The sequence below is a fragment of the Crinia signifera genome, chromosome 2 (assembly GCF_055691185.1).
Source record: "Crinia signifera chromosome 2, ASM5569118v1, whole genome shotgun sequence".
NCBI classification, from domain to species: domain Eukaryota; kingdom Metazoa; phylum Chordata; class Amphibia; order Anura; family Myobatrachidae; genus Crinia; species Crinia signifera.
This window is the reverse complement of record NC_139218.1, coordinates 225,403,770-225,421,803: the sequence shown is the minus strand read 5'-3', so window position 1 is coordinate 225,421,803 and position 18,034 is coordinate 225,403,770. Positions and strand designations below refer to the sequence as shown.

General features: G+C 44.3%; 1 protein-coding gene and 2 pseudogenes across 3 annotated transcripts in view; 2 read left to right on the top strand and 1 right to left on the bottom strand.

Moving 5' to 3' along the window:
- The window catches only part of STYXL1 (serine/threonine/tyrosine interacting like 1), a 41,361-nt gene extending 30,372 nt beyond the window's left edge, over positions 1-10,989 (top strand). For all 3 annotated transcript variants that reach the window (XM_083173924.1, XM_083173926.1, XM_083173923.1), the window contains 4 exons: positions 593-738; positions 5,042-5,136; positions 9,126-9,238; positions 9,787-10,989. In XM_083173924.1, coding sequence (XP_083030050.1) covers positions 593-738; positions 5,042-5,136; positions 9,126-9,238; positions 9,787-9,918 — 486 coding nt within the window. In that variant the 3' untranslated portion in view covers positions 9,919-10,989. The remainder of the gene's footprint in view (positions 1-592; positions 739-5,041; positions 5,137-9,125; positions 9,239-9,786) is intronic.
- Positions 10,990-13,613: 2,624 nt separating this feature from the next.
- On the bottom strand, positions 13,614-13,731 carry LOC146061556 (5S ribosomal RNA; annotated as a pseudogene).
- Positions 13,732-16,575: 2,844 nt separating this feature from the next.
- LOC146061545 (5S ribosomal RNA) lies at positions 16,576-16,693 on the top strand (annotated as a pseudogene).
- The last annotated feature ends 1,341 nt before the right edge of the window (positions 16,694-18,034 follow it).

Here is an 18,034-nt window from a genome sequence, read left to right as displayed (position 1 = left end):
TCCCGGTGCCACGCTGCTTGCGGCCACACATGCTGAAGCCGCTCAGTCCCGGGTGACGTCACCCAAAAGCGACCAACGGCCATATTGACTGTGGGCACTGGGCAGCCAGGAGTTGGTTGCTGCGGCTGCGGGCACTAGCCGATGTGGTAGCGCGGTAGCCCAGCCAAATCAGTACTGGCCCACCGGGAAATGACCAGGTTTCCCCGCAGGCCAATCCGCCCCTGCTGCCGCCACAGCACAGCCTCAGCTCAGCACACGCTACTTGGTGCCATGTGCGGAGCTGGAGAGAGAGAGACTGCTGCAGCGGCATCCTGTCCTCTCTCTCCATCTTGTTTATTTTTCATTGAGATGTTGAAACGACCCCTCTCAGAGGCCACGCGCCTCCATTTTACCGGCCCCTGCATGGGGTAAACCATAGATTCTAGGTATTTAAAGTAGAATCTGTAGGTAAACACATATTAGCCATGGGTTTATCGCATGGGGAAAAAATGAATAATAATGGAATAATTCCATCCATTTAACAGAGATGCTTCATTCACTCTTTAAGTTTGAGAGTACCATTATGAAACGTACGGTTCTTCTCTTCTTATAGGAAATAGATGAATTTCAGCCATATCCTATTGAAATCATACCTGGTTTACTGTATATGGGTGACCAACGGCAAGCTGATGACTACCACATTCAAAAGAATATGAAGATTAAATCTCAAATTATAATTTCAGTAAAAGCTAGGAACCTGTAAGTAAACAGTATGTAAGTGATGTGCGGCTATAATTGTTGTGCCGTTTGACATTGTATTTAAATTAATTATATATCACCTATGTCAATTAATAAAATTATTATTCAAGTAATCTGTTAATTAAGGTTCATTATAGTGCAAAAGTGCATAGGGCTAATTATTATTATATATATATATACTGTATATATAAATGTGTTTATTTGTATGAAATCATGATGTATGTAGGCTCACTAAAGGCCCCCATACACGATGCGACTTCTCACCTCGAAGATCCTCTTTCAGCCGCCAGGGAACTATCGCATGCAGTACTTCTGCATGCGATCCCAGTTCCCTGGCCATTGGCAGCAAGCAAAGGCAGTTTTTACCAGGAAGAGAAACATAGAATTTTACGGCAGATAAGAACCACTTGGCCCATCTAGTCTGCCCCTTTTTTAAACATGTTACCTCAAACCATATTTGATCCTTATTTTTTTGTAAGGATATCAATATGCCAATCCCAAGCATGTTTAAATTGTACTACTGTATTTGCGTCTACCACCTCTGATGGTAGGCTATTCCACTTATCTACTACTCCTTCTGTGAAGTAATTCTTCCTCACGTTTCCCCTGAATCTTCCTCCCTCTAGTTTCAGTGCATGTCCTCGTGTTCTGTTGCTCCTCTTCCTGTGAAGAATGTCTCCCACCTGTACCTTGTTAAAACCCTTGATATATTTGAAAGTTTCTATCATGTCCCCCCTTTCCCTTCTCTGCTCTAAAGTATACATATTAAGATCTTTTAGTCTTTCCTGGTACGTTTTGTGATGTAGGCCATGCACCATTTTAGTTGCCCTTCTTTGTACAGTCTCTAATGTATTTATATCCTTCTGGAGATATGGCCTCCAGAACTGAACACAATACTCTAGGTGAGGTCGTACCAATGACCTATACAGTGGCATTATTACTTCTTTCTTTCTACTGCTGATACCTCTCCCTATGTAACCAAGCATCTGACTTGCCTTCTTCATTGCTTTGTTACATTGCCTACCTGCTTTTGTCCCCTGAAATAGTGACACCTAGATCCCTCTCTTCCTCAGTAGTTTCCATTATAGTGCCATTTATACTATATTTAGTCTTTGGATTTCTGAGACCCAAGTGCATGATTTTGCATTTTTTGGCATTAAACTGTAGTTGCCATGCTCTTGACCATTCCTCTAATCTACCTAGAACCTCAATCATTTGTTTTACCCCACCTGGTGTGTCTACCCTGTTGCATACCTTTTGTGTCATCTGCAAAAAGGCACATTTTACCCTCAATTCCATTTGCAATATCACCAATAAAGATATTAAAAAGCACCGGTCCAAGTACAGATCCCTGGGGTACTCCACTTGTAAGCTTTCCCTCCTTTGACTGTACTCCGTTTACTACAACTCTCTGTTTTCTGTCCTGCAACCACGCTCTTATCCATTCAACTATCTTAGAATCCAATCCCAGGCTTTCAAGTTTATTTAACAGTCTGCGATGTGGGACAGTGTCAAAAGCTTTACTAAAGTCTAGATAAGCTACATCTACAGCCCCACCTTGATCTATTACTTTAGTCACCCAGTCAAAAAAGTCAATAAGATTTGTTGGTACTTGTGTAGTTTCACGGCGCCAGCAAGGCGCCATGCGTCTGAGTCCCCTTGCGGGGCTCGCTTCGCTCGCCCACGCTGCGGGCTCGGTGGCTCGCTACGCTCGCCACGCTATTTAAAATCAACTCCATGCCAACATGGATAGTGGGGGTATGAACTATCCATGTTGGCATGGAGTTAAGTTACTTTTTTTAACATAGTTTGTGGCGAGCGTAGAACCCGGAAGTAGCGCGGCGCCATGCTGGCGCCGTGAAACTACACAAGTACCGATTTGTTTGACATGATCTTCCCCCAGTAAACCAATGCTGTTTTGGATCCTGTAAATTGCTGGTTTTGAGATATCCTACAACTCTTTGTTTTAAGAGTGTTTCCATCAATTTCCCTACTACTGATGTAAGGCTCACTGGTCGATAGTTGCTTCCTTGCTCTTTTAGTATCCTTGGATGTATCCCATCTGGCCCCATTGATTTATCCACTTTCAGTTTTGAGAGTTCTGTGAGGACTTTCTCCTCTGTAAATGTACTTGTCTCTCCCTCAGTTTTCTGACTATACTTGCAACTTAACTGTGGCCCCTTCCCCTCTCTTTCAGCAGTGAATACTGAGCAGAAATAATTATTAATATTATCTGCTATTACATTGTCCCCCTCAAGAAAACTTCCACTCTCTGTCTTCAGTCTAATTATTCCACTTTTTGTTTTTCTACATTCACTTATATACCTAAAAAAGTTTCCCCCCCTTTACCCACTGACTGGGCCATTTTATCTGATTACCTTCTTAGCCTCCTTCTGTCTAACAAGATACACCTCTTTGTCCTCATTCTTCTGTGTCTGCTTAAATTTCTTAAAGGCCAACTTTTTTGCTTTCACAATACTTGCTACTTCTTTTGCAAACCACAATGGCTTTCTTTTTCTTGTGTTTTTCCTAACTCTTTTGACACAAAGTTCTGTTGCTTTTAGAATTGCACTTTTTAATTTTTCCCACTTATCCTGCACTCCTTCCAAGTTCCTCCACTCTGCCAAAGAATCCCTTACAGAGTTTCCCATCTCTACAAAATCAGGACGGGTGAAAAAGAGACGGGTGGAAATTGGGTGGGGGGAATGACATGCTGTGTCAGGGGTGTGGGAAGGTGCATCTATGGGGGATTTGGGGTGTAGTGGGTAAATGCCAGTGTGTGTGCTGACACAGAGGGTAAAGAAGTGTGTGACGGGAGGGGGGGGGGGGCATGTCAGGAGCACATTGTGTTCTGGGGCACAAGTAGGCACTGGGGCTGAATGTTGCGGTGTTTGATGGGGAGCTGGGGCATGGAGTGGGTCTGCTGGGGCAGGGGGGTGGGTTATGGGTAGCAGGGGACATGGGGTGGCTGGGGCAGAGGGTGTGTGATGGGTAACAGGGGTCATGCAATGTGACACGATTGCAAACGAAAACTGAAAAACTTTCTCTTTGAGGGTAATATTCTTACTAGCTGTGGAACTGGAGAAACTTTTTTAATACCCATATGTACGAGAATACATCCCCTCGCTTGCGGCTGAAGGGGAAAGAAATCATTCCATGGTCACCGACCATGGAATGATTTTTCTCCCCTTTGGAAATAAAAGTCAGTCTGAACTGCCTTTTATTTCCGCCGCTGATTGCCATAAAACGCTGGCCATTCCCCTGATGCCGCCCCCTGCCCACCCCCCTTCCTCCCCTGCCCGTGCACATGAATGTGATATCCACCTAAGGTATTCACATAGGGGTCTGCACATGCACATATACGCGCATGTACAGACCCTCCTCCATCAAAAAAGGGGACGAATTCGGACCCAATACGAACGGGCTGGAATCAGCCCCAATATACCTTGTTTTTTTAATATAAGACCTTGTATTTTCACAAAATACGATCAGACTTTTTGCTAATTCAAATCTGAAACAATGTATCCAAAATGGCCAAACACTCGTTTTTTTTTTTTTTAAATTACCATTTCAAGAGTTTCTGGTGTCATTAGGGAGTAAAACCGTATACGTATGCTCTCCATAGCACAAGGTAACATGGCTGGAGGCTACCAGGAAATAAGTTTTAAATAGGGATGGCCATCGACTATCGATGATCCCAAAACATCGATGGTTGGGACCTAATGCTCGATGTTTTGGGCATCAATAGTGGATGGTCAAATAGTTTTATGCCATTGATGGATGGCTTCCGATGGTAAAAGTCAGGGGCGCATGCGCACTGCGTGCGCAGCATCATTGCGTCCAGCGGCATCGCATGCGCAAAAGAAACAAACTGGATTGATGGCTAAAGTTTCTTCTGCGCATGCGCGCGGATTCCGACCCTTCCCGTTGCTCTGCGCATGCGTGGCTAAGCGATGGCAGTGAGGTAGAATGATTTATAGCCATCAATGTTTCCTGTTCTAGAAGCCATCAATGGCAACCATCAATGGGGAATGTGTCGATAGCCATCCCTAGTTCTAAGGGTCCCATCATTCTTATACTTATACTATGGTTTTTCTGTATTATAAGGGCTATTGGCTGGTGATCATACTGATAATAAGATAATAACTTCTATGGAATGCATCATTTAAGTTGAGGGGACTGCCCATCTCTATAAGATTCTTAGTTGCAAAGTAACTTGAATATTTGTGTTAAACATGTCTAAATAACAGTGAGGTTAAAATATTGCACAGCTACGGTAAATGACATTGCTTTTATTTCCCAGGTCTCCCTTGGGTGAACATGTTTTACATATAGCAGTACCAGATTCATGTGATTCAAGTCTTTTGCAATATTTTCTAAGTGCTTGCAGCTTTATAGGTAAGTATTATGTTGACTTCAGTCCTCAAACATTGTCCTAGTTATGGATTTATATTCAGTATGCACTTGTTGTAGTAGATCTTACATTTGTTCATTGCAGCATAATAAATAAAATACAAAAAATGCACAATTCATCACTGACAAACCTATAAAAAAAATTAATTTATTCTACAACTAGCTTTTGCCTACAACTTTGCAATCATGGATGTCTGTTATTGCTCAGCAGAACTCATTTTACAAAGACAGTAGTTGCATCTAATATTGCAGGGTTACCGATTTTTAAATGGCCTACAATCGCGTCATCGAGCGATCCTGCAGAGCGACTATTTAGCGATTCTCAGCAACTAACAGGGGATACTCCCAACTGCCCCCCTTTCCCGCTGGACACTACTGGCCCCGGGCGGGATGCGGGAACGTCGCCGAAAACCGGGACGTTCCCACGCGAAACGAGACACTTGGGAGGTATGCATTAGTCTAACTTGCTTAACTTTGGTGGAAATATGGGGAAGATTTTTATCTCTTCTGATACGGCATAATTGTATCACTATAATAAATACTACGATAACCAATAATCCACGCTTTTCTATTTTGTTGTGTAAACCACAAAAAAAACTAATCGTGGGTAATCAATCTCACAGTCCAGTCTGTTCACTATATTCAAACCAATATAATCTTGTAGATACTAGGGACCTTATTCTGGTCCACACACAAAGCTGCAAATTTCGCAGCTTTGTGTGTGGGTGAAACGCCGAACGGCAATCCCCCTTCACTCGCCGAGTTCCCCCACAGGGCTGCGAATAAATATCCATTTGCAGCCTTGGGTGCGGGGGTGAAATCATTGTCTTACAGTTGCGAGCCCCTGTGTGGGAAGCAGGCGGGCAGCTTACATCCGCTGGTGTCAGCTGCCCCCCTCCCCCCCTGCACCTGCATCACGGGCGCATTTACATGGGAATGCCCAGCATTTCATGGGCGTTCCCATGGGCGCGACCCCTAGCCGCCGCACGCCCACACTGCTAGGTGCTCGCACAAAGTGTATGCGCATGCGCAGATGCTAAACTTCGCTCCCCTGTGCGAACACACGGGGAGCGATGTGATCAGAATAAATCCATTGATATTTCACCTATAGTAACAATGAAAAGTTGTACCATGACCAGCAATGCTATATGTAGTATTTGTCTTGGTGCGCCATCTACTGGATTGACAGGTATATTGCAACTTCATGAGTCAATATAAGCTGCCTGATTAGTGATTAATATATACCGTATTTGCCGGCGTATAAGAATACTTTTTTCCCCCTGAAAAACATGCCTCCAAGTGGGACAGGTCAGCGGCAGAAGAAAGATGGCGGCCGGATCCGGAGAGGCCAGCAGGAGTGTAAAGCAGAAGAGCTGACGAAGCTCGCCCCTGCGGCCTCTCCCAACAGCAGGTAGGCGGCTCCAGGCCACCTACCCCTCCCTAGACCACCGGGTGATCGGGCACTAGGCCCGTGGGTACAGATCAGGCCTGTGGGCATGATAGGCGTGGGCATTTCATTGTTGGGCCCTCCTGGCCCTTTTTGTATTTAGCTGGGCCCTCCTATTGTTGGGGGGTCGTCTTATATGCCCGGTCGCCTTATACACCGGCAAATACCTCACCTCTGGGCTACTAGCACCCCAAAAACTAAAATTAACTAAGCAGCCACTTCATGGGTGTGGTGGAAAAGCTACTAATTATTTTTAATATGTTGACAGTTACATCCAACTAATACTACTGTATAATACTGGAACTGGAATGCCAGGTACTTCAGCTATTAGACATATATATCTCAAGATCTATTTGCCAGGAAAATCTAGCTATATATTAATCACTAATCATGCATCTTATATTGGCTCATGAAGTTGCAATATACCTGTCAATCCAGTAGATGGCGTACCAAGACAAATACTACATATAGCATTGCTGGTCATGGTACAACTTTTCATTGTTACTATAGGTGAAATATGAATGGATTATGCACAGGGGAGCGAAGTTTAGCATCTGCGCATGCGCATATGAATGGTGCGAGTACGCAGGTCGAACTGCTTGTTCGTCATCCCATTTGCACCTAGCAGTGTGGGCATGCGGCGTGGGGTTATTGTCCAAATCCATCTAGTGGAAGGCCCAGGTTCCCCAGGTCAAAGTTCTGCCTAGCATACACCAACTGGAGGTCAGCCGGGACTCCAACCCCCTAGTATGTTTTCTGGGATTCAGTGTTACCACTTGGCGATGTTTTCTTCCTAATCCATCCAGTGGATAGCCCAGAACAGGCTCCCTTATTAAAATTACTTTCCGACGCATTTATGATATCCTACCACCCCTAAAACCTGTCCGGGATCCAACTGGACCACCTCGCAATGGTTTAATGGCGTGTCCAAATGCATAACCAGACAGACAAACAAACAAAGCAATGAATATTATATGAAAGATATATATTGCCCTGGCCCTAAACAGGGTGGATGTATGTACTTGAAACCTGTCAGTATTTTTAAGTAGGGTCCAGATCTATCAAGCCATGTAGGAGCCTATGAAGAACAAACACATATACATACATACCTGCACAATATATGGGCAAAATTATTTTGCCATGCTAATTAATTATTGAATTCGGGTGTTTCAATCAGACTTTCAGCCTGCAGAGGAGTAAACAACTCATTGCCTTATTGTGGGATTTTCTCATTTTCTGGTGGAATTCTCTATCCTGATTTAAAGAAGGTATTCTTCCATTGTTATGTGTGGCTCCTTTTTGCACACATTCTATTTGATACGGCCCTAATCCATTATGTTAAAGGAAGGACCTGCTTACCTCAGGACATCTTCTAATCAGATTCCCACCTTTATTGATATTGTTTTTAATGCGTTTTTCAATATAAGGAACACCTCTTGTTATTACATTTTGATAGAAAGTTATGTTCTTTGCCACGCCCCTGATGAAGTCGTCTTGACGAAACGCGTTGGTATTTTAAATAAATAATTACTTTGTTGAACGAAGTCTACGTTTCATTGCTGAATACTTGAATTCGACCTCCAAAAAATGATTCTTGCTAGGTGGTATCTAAAATGTAGAGAAAAAGGGGATGATCGGAGTGATCATCCCCTTTTTCTCTACATTTTAGCTCTGTCTCTCACTAACAGGAGAGTCGTATCGGTGGAGCAGCTAGTCACTAGGGCTGCCACTAGGAATTTCGGAACTGTCAACTGTAAGTGACATTGCAAAGTAGAAGCATTTAGGAAGAACAACAACAGCCACATAGCAGAAGGCCTGGTAAAGTCACAGAACAGGGTCAACGATTGCTAAGTTGCCAATGCGAAAAAGTTCAGAAATTCCGCTGGCATTAATGTAAGCACAAAAACTGTACGATGTGAGCTTAATGTAATGTGTATCAATGGCCGAGTAGCTGCATGCAAGCATCACAGCACCAAGTCCAATGCCAAGCTTCGGATGGATTGGTGGAGTTTGATCAAAGAAGATCAATTGTTGTGCAAACAAATAGAAGCAAGAATTGACATACTGGCGGGTATCCAATTAGATGAGAAAAATAGACTAATATTGCGATTTTAGCCCAATAATTATTATTGGGCTATCCAATTATTGCCTACTTTTTGAGCCGAAAAATTACCTGTTTTCTGGTGATAACACATGGGATCTGGAATAAGTGTGTTTTTACATCTCTGGAAGCTGGTTAACAGGGTTTGATCTCCCCGTAAGTACATGGTATTGGGGCTAATTGGATAGCCCCCGGCGAATCCATCAGTTTAAGAGTCAGTCAATAATGAAATAATCCAATGATGAACAAAACAATATATTATTTTATAGCATGCAAAATGCTGATAACATCAATGTAGCAGATTAGGGTAGAAAGGAGTATATATATATAATATTATATATAACATGCACAGTAGTAAAATAATATGTCTGAGAATTAATACTATTCCTGTCTTAAAAGTCTGTTGTTTGTTCTCTTAAATTGCAGATTCTCATATGATGCCAAATTGTGCCGTTCTAGTCTCTTCTGATTTGGGCATCAGCCGCAGCAGTACTGTGGTGATTGCATATATTATCCACTATAGAAAGTGTACTATCCAGGTAATGTTCTAGCGTGTCAAACTTAATCTATTTGCTACTCTTTTCATTGGAAATTGTAATCACAATTAGGTGTACCCTCAACTTCCATTAAATGACTTTCCAATATTAAACAAGTTTACAAAAAATTAGTTAGCCTATACCTTCAGATCATTTTAACGTACATATTTGTTTATACAGACTATACTGCGTGGCGTAACAATAGCCCCGCAGACCCAGCAGTGGCGGGAAAGCCCTGTATAGGTGTGGACGCTGGGGTCTGCTATTGTAATGCTGCTGCCGGGAGCTCACCTGTGGTCGGAGCCCGGGACCCGCAGGAGAGTTTTTGGGTCCCCGCTCCCCTATCCCCTCCTGGCTTCTGCTTATTATCTAAACAGACTATCACAAAATGTCAGCCCCCATACAGCAGAAAACTGTCTGCTGTTTGGGGGCGGACATTTTGTGATGGTCCGTTTTCATTAGACGCTGTTGCCACCTCTTGCATTACAATAGCTACTAACACTCCGAAATATTGTCCAATGATCAGTTTACATGTTTCTTTCCTTTTGCAGGAAGCTTGGAATCATGTTCTTAAGTGCAAAACCAATATGAGACCAAACAGAGGGTTTGTGCAGCAACTTTCGGAATGGGAAAAGACAATTTTGGGGCATCAGATTACGGACATATCAGATCCTAAATTTTAATAAACATTGTTTTACTACTAAAAAATGTTTAATCATCAGTTACAGATGCTTAAAGTAAATGCACCAGCATTCACAGGATGGAAAGGGCTTTGGCAAGTTAAATTAATCTACAGTACTGCAGTGTTGGTGTATCATATACCAATTATGTCATTCATTATTTAATCTCTGCCACAGCAGTGTCAGAGTTAATGTCCATACACACTGGGCGACTATGAACAGCGATGATCGCATTCATCGCTGGGGGGAAAGCCGCTCCGTGCATAAACACTGAGCGACTTTCCCCCTGCCCGGCGCCGCCAGCGGGGAGAGGACGGCTTTGCATAGCGCAGCACTACCAGCGGATGAACGGCTTTCATGGCGATGATGTGGGAGTGCACAGCAACGCTCCCCGTTCATCGCTGGGCTGAAAGCCGCTCAAAGATACTGTTTTGAGAGGCTTTCAGCTCAAAGACGTGCAGTGCGTATGGGCCTTAAGTTTCATAACCCAAAATACAGATTGCAACATTTCGGTATTTAGTTGTGTTTTAGGAATTTTTGTTTTACCTTTTGATTAAAATTATTTCACAGTGACCATACAGCAGCCTTACATTAAATACTAAAATTCTATTTTATAACTCTGAGTTGAATTGTTAGAATTTATTGGCCAAATCTAGATGAAAGAAACTGTAAAGGACCTGTGCAAACTCTTTGGCAAATATGTATCTACTAGGTGATTCATCGCGCCCTACGGGCGCTCTTCACACCGTTGTAAGGGGCTGCGCCCCCTTAATTTGTGAACATTTGTATATGAGAAAGATGGTTAGAATTGTATGAAAGATGCCTGTATTGCAACTTCAGTTATAGGTGAAATGTGTTAAATAGAGAGCATATCATGTGGAAGGGGGTGTGTATTGTTTTGTTTAATTAAAAAGCGCTTACAGAGTAAGATGTACATTGATAGTGTGGATGGTACAGTGACATTTGTGGGTGTGGGGGGGCTGTGTGTGCATGTTGTTTAGGTGTGTGTGTGCAATAGTATAGTAGGGTGTTTCTGAGTCAGCGGCTCCCCAGTGGCGGAGGTCACGACACAGGAAAACAGGAGGCTGGGTAGTGATAGGGGTGTATGGGAATAAGGGGGACTAAAGAGGAGGGTGGGAGATACTGTGCTGCTTCTGCCAGTGGGTGAGGGTCCAGCGTGGCATCACAGGAGTACAGGATGGTGGCCCTTAGTCAGTGTCTCCTACTGGGTGGGAGTTCGGGTGCATGAGAGCAGGAGGCTGGGCTATGAGGCATGATAGGGGCATGTGGGCAAAACAGCGTCAGCGACTCCCCAGTGGTGGAAGTTACGGTTCAGGAGAGCAGGAAGCTGGGTAGTGATAGGGGTGTGTGAGTATAAGGGGGACTAAAGAGGGGCTTAGGGGTGCCGTGAATTGCGGGAGGGGCGCGGGGGGTGCCGTGAATCAAGGGAGGGAGGGGGCGCAGGTGTCGGCGAATCGCGGGAGAGGGCGGGGGTCCGCAAAGCGTGGGAGGGGGCGTGAATTGCACGAGGGGGGTTGCGAATCGCAGGAGGGGGGTGCGCGGGGGGTCCGTGAATTGCGGGAGGGGGGGCACGGGGCGCGATGAATCACCTAGTTGGTTATATATTCTTGTAGAAGGATGGTAGGATGTTGCTGTCATTCAGAATGCATTTACATAAACAGTAATAGTAGCAGTAAAAGGTCTGACTTAAAACACCTACAGTAAAACAGAACAGGTGTTATATATTATACAAAGAATTGGTTGATGATGTGTAGGTTGACGTGCACATAGTTCATAGTTGTCACTGGAAAAAAATTGCTGCAAGAAAAAATCAACACAGAAAGTTCAACACATGTAAATGTTGACATAAGTGTGGCACTTCATCGGTGTCCATGTCGACACATGAGAATGAATATGAAAACATTCAAAAAAAGAAAAATAAATCTTCAAAAACTCATGTCAACCTTTTTCATTGTCGACCATAGCCGTGCCAGTGTTTTGCATGTGCCATTTAATCCTGGGGTTGCCGTGAATCACGCACGGGGTTGGGGGAGGGAGGAGGTGAGGGGTGTCCGCGAATCACGGGAGGAGGGGTCGTGGGTGGATGCCGGGAATTGCGGGAGGAAAGGTCGCGGGGGGGGTGTGTGGGTGCCGCGAATCGTGGGATGGGGGGGCGCGGGGGGTTGCAGTGAATCGCGGGAGGGTGGGTCGCGGGGGCGGGGGGTTGCCGCAATGACAGGAGGGGGGGTCAGGGGTGGTGAATCGCGGTGAGGGGGTCGTGGGGGGCACCGTGAACCGCGGTAGGGGGGGTCGTGGGGGGCACTGTGAACCGCGGGAGGGGGGCTGGCGCGAATTGCAGGAGGGGGGGTGTCACGGGGTGGGGCCGCGAATCGCGGGAGTCACCGGGGGTGCCGCGAATTGCGGGGGGTGTGCTGCAAATCGCGGGAGGGGGGTTGCGGGGGGTGCCGCGAATCGCCACAAGAAAAAAATCAACACAGAAAGGTCAACACATGTAAATGTTGACATAAGTGTGGCACTTCATTGGTGTCCATGTCGACACATGAGAATGAATATGAAAACATTGAAAAAGTGAAAAATAAATCTTGTCAACCTTTTTCATTGTCGACCATAGCCATGTCAGTGTTTTGCATGTGACATTTAATCGTGGGGATGCCGTGAATGGGGGGGGGGAGGGAGGGAGGTGCATACCCAATATGACCCTCTCCAGGAGGGACACATTGCTCTGTTTCTGGACTTTCTTCTTAATTTATGGATTACCATCACCTGTGCTTAAACACCTTTCTTATCAATTACCCTGTTTAAAATGACAGGTGATGACAATCATAAATTAAGATGGAAGTCCACAAACATAGCATTCTGTCCCTCCTGGAGAGGGTCATGTTGGGAGGTATGGAGGTGTGGGGCGCTCACCTGGTGTGTCTGGTGTGTAGCTGTGTCTTTGCTGTGTAACATGGAGAGGCAGAGTGTGTCTGGCACTGTCTGTGGGCTCACTGGGCTGGTTCTCTGTCATGTGAGTCAGTCATGTCACTGTTTCGAAGAGTTGGGGTGGATCGTCACAAGCAAGAAATAACAATGAAGTATCAGTCGTGAAAAATTTATTTAATGAACAATCAATATGAATACCAACATATGACCAGTGTGACAACTAATGTCAGTGGTACTCGGTTGGTGGTGCTCCCAAGAGTTCAGCAGTAAAGCTGATTAGAAGTGGGGTGTCCAGAGGAGGACAAAGGAAGAACAAAACTAGGTTTTTGGGGCACTCTTCTTAGAATCATAAGGTGTAAGGTAGTAAGATGGTTGAAATTAATACATAACTTTTATTAGAGTTCACTTAAGATAAATTGGCGTCAATAATAAATAAATGCAATATATCAAGTAAATACAGTTTACAAATGGTGCATCACATTATAAGTGTATAATAACAATTGAAAGTCACATGGACTAGGCGAAAATGTTTTACACCGAGGGGCCCACCCCCTGTTGAGTCGAAGGGATATTCGACCCGTGGAAATATCCCTAATAGGAAAGTTGACGGGGAGATTCACAATGCTAACAGTTATATACTGCTCAGTAGGCTGCGTTATGAGAGATTAAGTACAGAAAAAATTATAAGATTAAGAATAAGAACAGAAAAAATGGTCATTGGTGTCGTGCCTGATATTCGAGGTGTCCCGCTGTTCATACGACACCAGATCTTCCCTATCAGTCGCCCGATTAAGTACTGATCTGGCCAGACACTGTTTAGCTGCTGAGATCGGACGAGATCAGGCGGCCCAGTGGTGTATGGTCGTATACTTAGTATATTGGTGTAACGACACAGGACTGACATAGAGGACCATAGATTGCTTCTGCTTTCCAGAGACACACCGGGTGACCAAGGCCTGATACGCAAGGTATTGCAGGACGGGTCAGATATGCCTGGGGATGAGAGAGCAACGATATAAGAGAGTACAGGACACTGAATTTATTGCAGTGACCAGACCCTTCTACTACCCTCCATCATATGAATTGAATTGGATGGAGGTTGAGAGTAATAGTCTGGTTGTGCTCAATTCAATAAAAAGAGAGATAGAGAAAAAGAAATTGAAGGTTGATATGTGCCCCCTATCCAATTTGTCTTACTGGTGAAAATGATAGATTGGCACTTAACACCAGATTCGATCCGGGGGTTGTGTGGTACAGTTCTGTGGAGTATGTGTCACAGAGGGAAAAATGATGGTTTTTTGATCCCAAGGTGATCACATGAGCTGGTGAGATAAGTACACAACAGCCAATGGAGGTTGCAAAAAAAAACAAATAGACTTATTAGTCAATATTACAAAGTATATTAAAACGTTGTTATACGGATCTGATAAACCTGGTAATCAATCTCAGGGTTGAAAGAACATGTGCACACCGTAACATTCAATCAAAGTACAAATAATGCGCATATATAGTGGATAATAAACACTTGATGTGATAGCCTGCGATTTGCACAGTACAGTCAGAGTGACAGGCACAGACAGACTGCCACTTCACATTAGAGACAGTGTAGACTCCCAATAATTTGGAGTATTTGAAACAATAATCTGGTCGTAGAGGCTTGTTCACCGTGGCGTCACGGTGAACAAGCCTCTACGGCGAAACACGTGTCCACTGACGCACCTAGGACCACCCCCTGACGTCACGCCACACTCCGAGTCTGTTATCCGCCGCAAACCACGGGCGGATTACCTGGCCGCCTCTACACAGCCATCTACGCTGAAATCTACAGTGGACGCAGACTGACTCGGGGACCCACCCGGACTGAGCCTCTGCCAACAGCGGGTTGTCACCCGCCAGGTACCGGCACTCCACACGGCACCCTACCTTCTCTCATTACGAGGGATTTCCCACCCACTGCCCCACTCACTTATCAGATTGTCTTTCTCATGCTAGACTGACCTCTGTTCCCCCTCTCCGTTTGTTAGGTTATCTCCCTAACTTGCTGGGTACAAGGGAGTGTCACACTCTACATACTAGCGCATACTTAAATCTGCCGCTGTGTAACGCACTTCTACCAGTGCACTCACAACCTTGTTGCTCTCTTTGCACTGATTGCCTTGAATTACCAGATATATCCCCCCTCTCTGTGAGCCAGGCTATCTCCTTACTAGCTGGGCACCATAGAGGGTTACTCTGTGCAATAGTAGCGCATACTTTATCTGCCGCTGTGTAAACGTACAACCACTACTGCACCCACAACCTTGTTGTCATCTGGGCACTGATTGCCCTCAATTATCAGATATACAGGTCGAGTATCCCGTATCCGAATATCCGTTATCCGAATTATTCCGAAATACGGACATTCCAGAAAGTGAAAAAAAAATTTTTTTTTGCTAAAAACTCACTGGGGACATATGTAACAGCATCACTGGGGACATGATATGTAACTGGCACTATATATGTGCAAGACAATGATTGCTTGGCATTCAAATTCAGTGCTGAGATAGTACACACATTTGGTTTCACGTTTTGAAACCTTGTTTTTTGAACAATTAAAATATGTTTGTGTGTATTTTATGTGGTAATAAAATATATTTGTGTGTATATTATGTGTTTATACAGCATAAATGCAAGATACTTCAAAATACATCATTGAAATATTAAAATATTCCGAAATACGGAATAATCCGTTATCCAAAATTCTCCTGGTCCCGAGCATTTTGGATACGGGATACTCAACCTGTATTGTGAAATCAATCTGTACCATTTGTTACTGAGCATACTTTTCATTCGAGGGCTGTTCTCCGAATACATTAGCATTAATATTTATCCCTGTATACCCAATTGGCACTGTGTAAATTCATTTCTGGGGTGCCACCTTGTGCACTTGTCATTGTGACCAGATTATTGTTTCAAATACTCCAAATTATTGGGAGTCTACACTGTCTCTAATGTGAAGTGGCAGTCTGTCTGTGCCTGTCACTCTGACTGTACTGTGCAAATCGCAGGCTATCACATCAAGTGTTTATTATCCACTATATATGCGCATTATTTGTACTTTGATTGAATGTTACGGTGTGCACATGTTCTTTCAACCCTGAGATTGATTACCAGGTTTATCAGATCCGTATAACCACGTTTTAATATACTTTGTAATATTGACTAATAAGTCTATTTGGTTTTTTTTGCAACCTCCATTGGCTGTTGTGTACTTATCTCACCAGCTCATTTGATCACCTTGGGATCAAAAAACCATCATTTTTCCCTCTGTGACACATACTCCACAGAACTGTACCACACAACCCCGGATCGAATCTGGTGTTAAGTGCCAATCTATCATTTTCACCAGTAAGACAAATTGGATAGGGGGCACATATCAACCTTCAATTTCTTTTTCTCTATCTCTCTTTTTATTGAATTGAGCACAACCAGACTATTACTCTCAACCTCCATCCAATTCAATTCATATGATGGAGGGTAGTAGAAGGGTCTGGTCACTGCAATAAATTCAGTGTCCTGTACTCTCTTATATCGTTGCTCTCTCGTCCCCAGGCATATCTGACCCGTCCTGCAATACCTTGCGTATCAGGCCTTGGTCACCCGGTGTGTCTCTGGAAAGCAGAAGCAATCTATGGTCCTCTATGTCAGTCCTGTGTCGTTACACCAATATACTAAGTATACGACCATACACCACTGGGCCGCCTGATCTCGTCCGATCTCAGCAGCTAAACAGTGTCTGGCCAGATCAGTACTTAATCGGGCGACTGATAGGGAAGATCTGGTGTCGTATGAACAGCAGGACACCTCGAATATCAGGCACGACACCAATGACCATTTTTTCTGTTTTTATTCTTAATCTTATCATTTTTTCTGTACTTAATCTCTCATAACGCAGCCTACTGAGCAGTATATAACTGTTAGTGTGACAAATTGGACTGGCCGTGGTCCATTCTGACAATATTGTTCTATAGTTCTTAAACAGATCCAGGTGTGATGTTTTATTTGGGACCAGTCAGTCACTGTAACTACACTAAGGACAGGAACCCAGGAGCACCTGGAGCCCCTCTGATGTCACAAATGACTATAAGGGGTTAAGACAGGGAGTGATGGACCATCATCCCCCCTCACCTAAGGATTAAGTGCATCAAGATTCCTTTGTTCTCCCCTAGAACTGAGTCAGACACTGTGGCAGGGAAACAGCAGGGGGGATCTCTACCTGACTCATCTCTGTTACAAATCTTCATTGAGCTCTACCAATCGATTGAGACCTTTTCCTAAGACCACCCACTGCAGGAGGGACTTTTAGGAGAGGCAATTTTGAAAAAGTTCTGTTTCAGTTAGTGAGTGCTGGGTGTGTATTGGAGTTGGGTTTCTAAAAGCTACTGGACTTGGAGTCTCAGCTCCTGGCAGTGTGCTGAGGCCAGCTCGTGGGACCATTGTGTGGACTGGATTACAAACTACCCTTGGGATTGCAGACTTGTTTGCTCTGCCTGGTTTATGCTCTAATTCTGGATTTACAGACTGCATCTGGACAGGACAGTGTGTGAGGGCTGAGGAGTCGGACGGTAATCTGAGGTTTATTGGCACCTGTTGTTCTGGTAGTAGTTCCAAATGTGCTTATGGTATAGCTGATTTAGAGAGCTTGTAGTAAGCAACTTGTTAATAAATAGTATTTTATTGTTATCTGTCTCCTGTCTACGTGACCTGACCCAGAAGTCCCAGAGTGCGCACTGTGAGTGTATGCGCTAATACTCTGGGTCTTCACAATTGGTGGCCAGCAGTGGGGTCACGTAGTCCCGTACTAGGGGAGGAGCACAAGGGTTTGTATACAGATACCCCAAAGCTCTACAGGAACAGGTTCAGTAAAAATAGACAAACATCAGTCTAGTTAAATATCCCAGGAAGAATGGCGAGTGAAGCTGCAATGGCGGAAATGAGGGAAGCAGAGAAATATTACAGGAGGACTAAGAAACAGCAGTTGTTGGAATTCTGCAAGTTAAAGAAAATACCCTGTAATGGAACTGAGCAAAAGGATGAGTTAATCACTCGCCTATTGGAGTATGACAGAGCTCACCCAGAGGAGATTGCACTAAGTGATGAGGATGAAGAGCAAATCCCAGAAGAGGGGACAAGG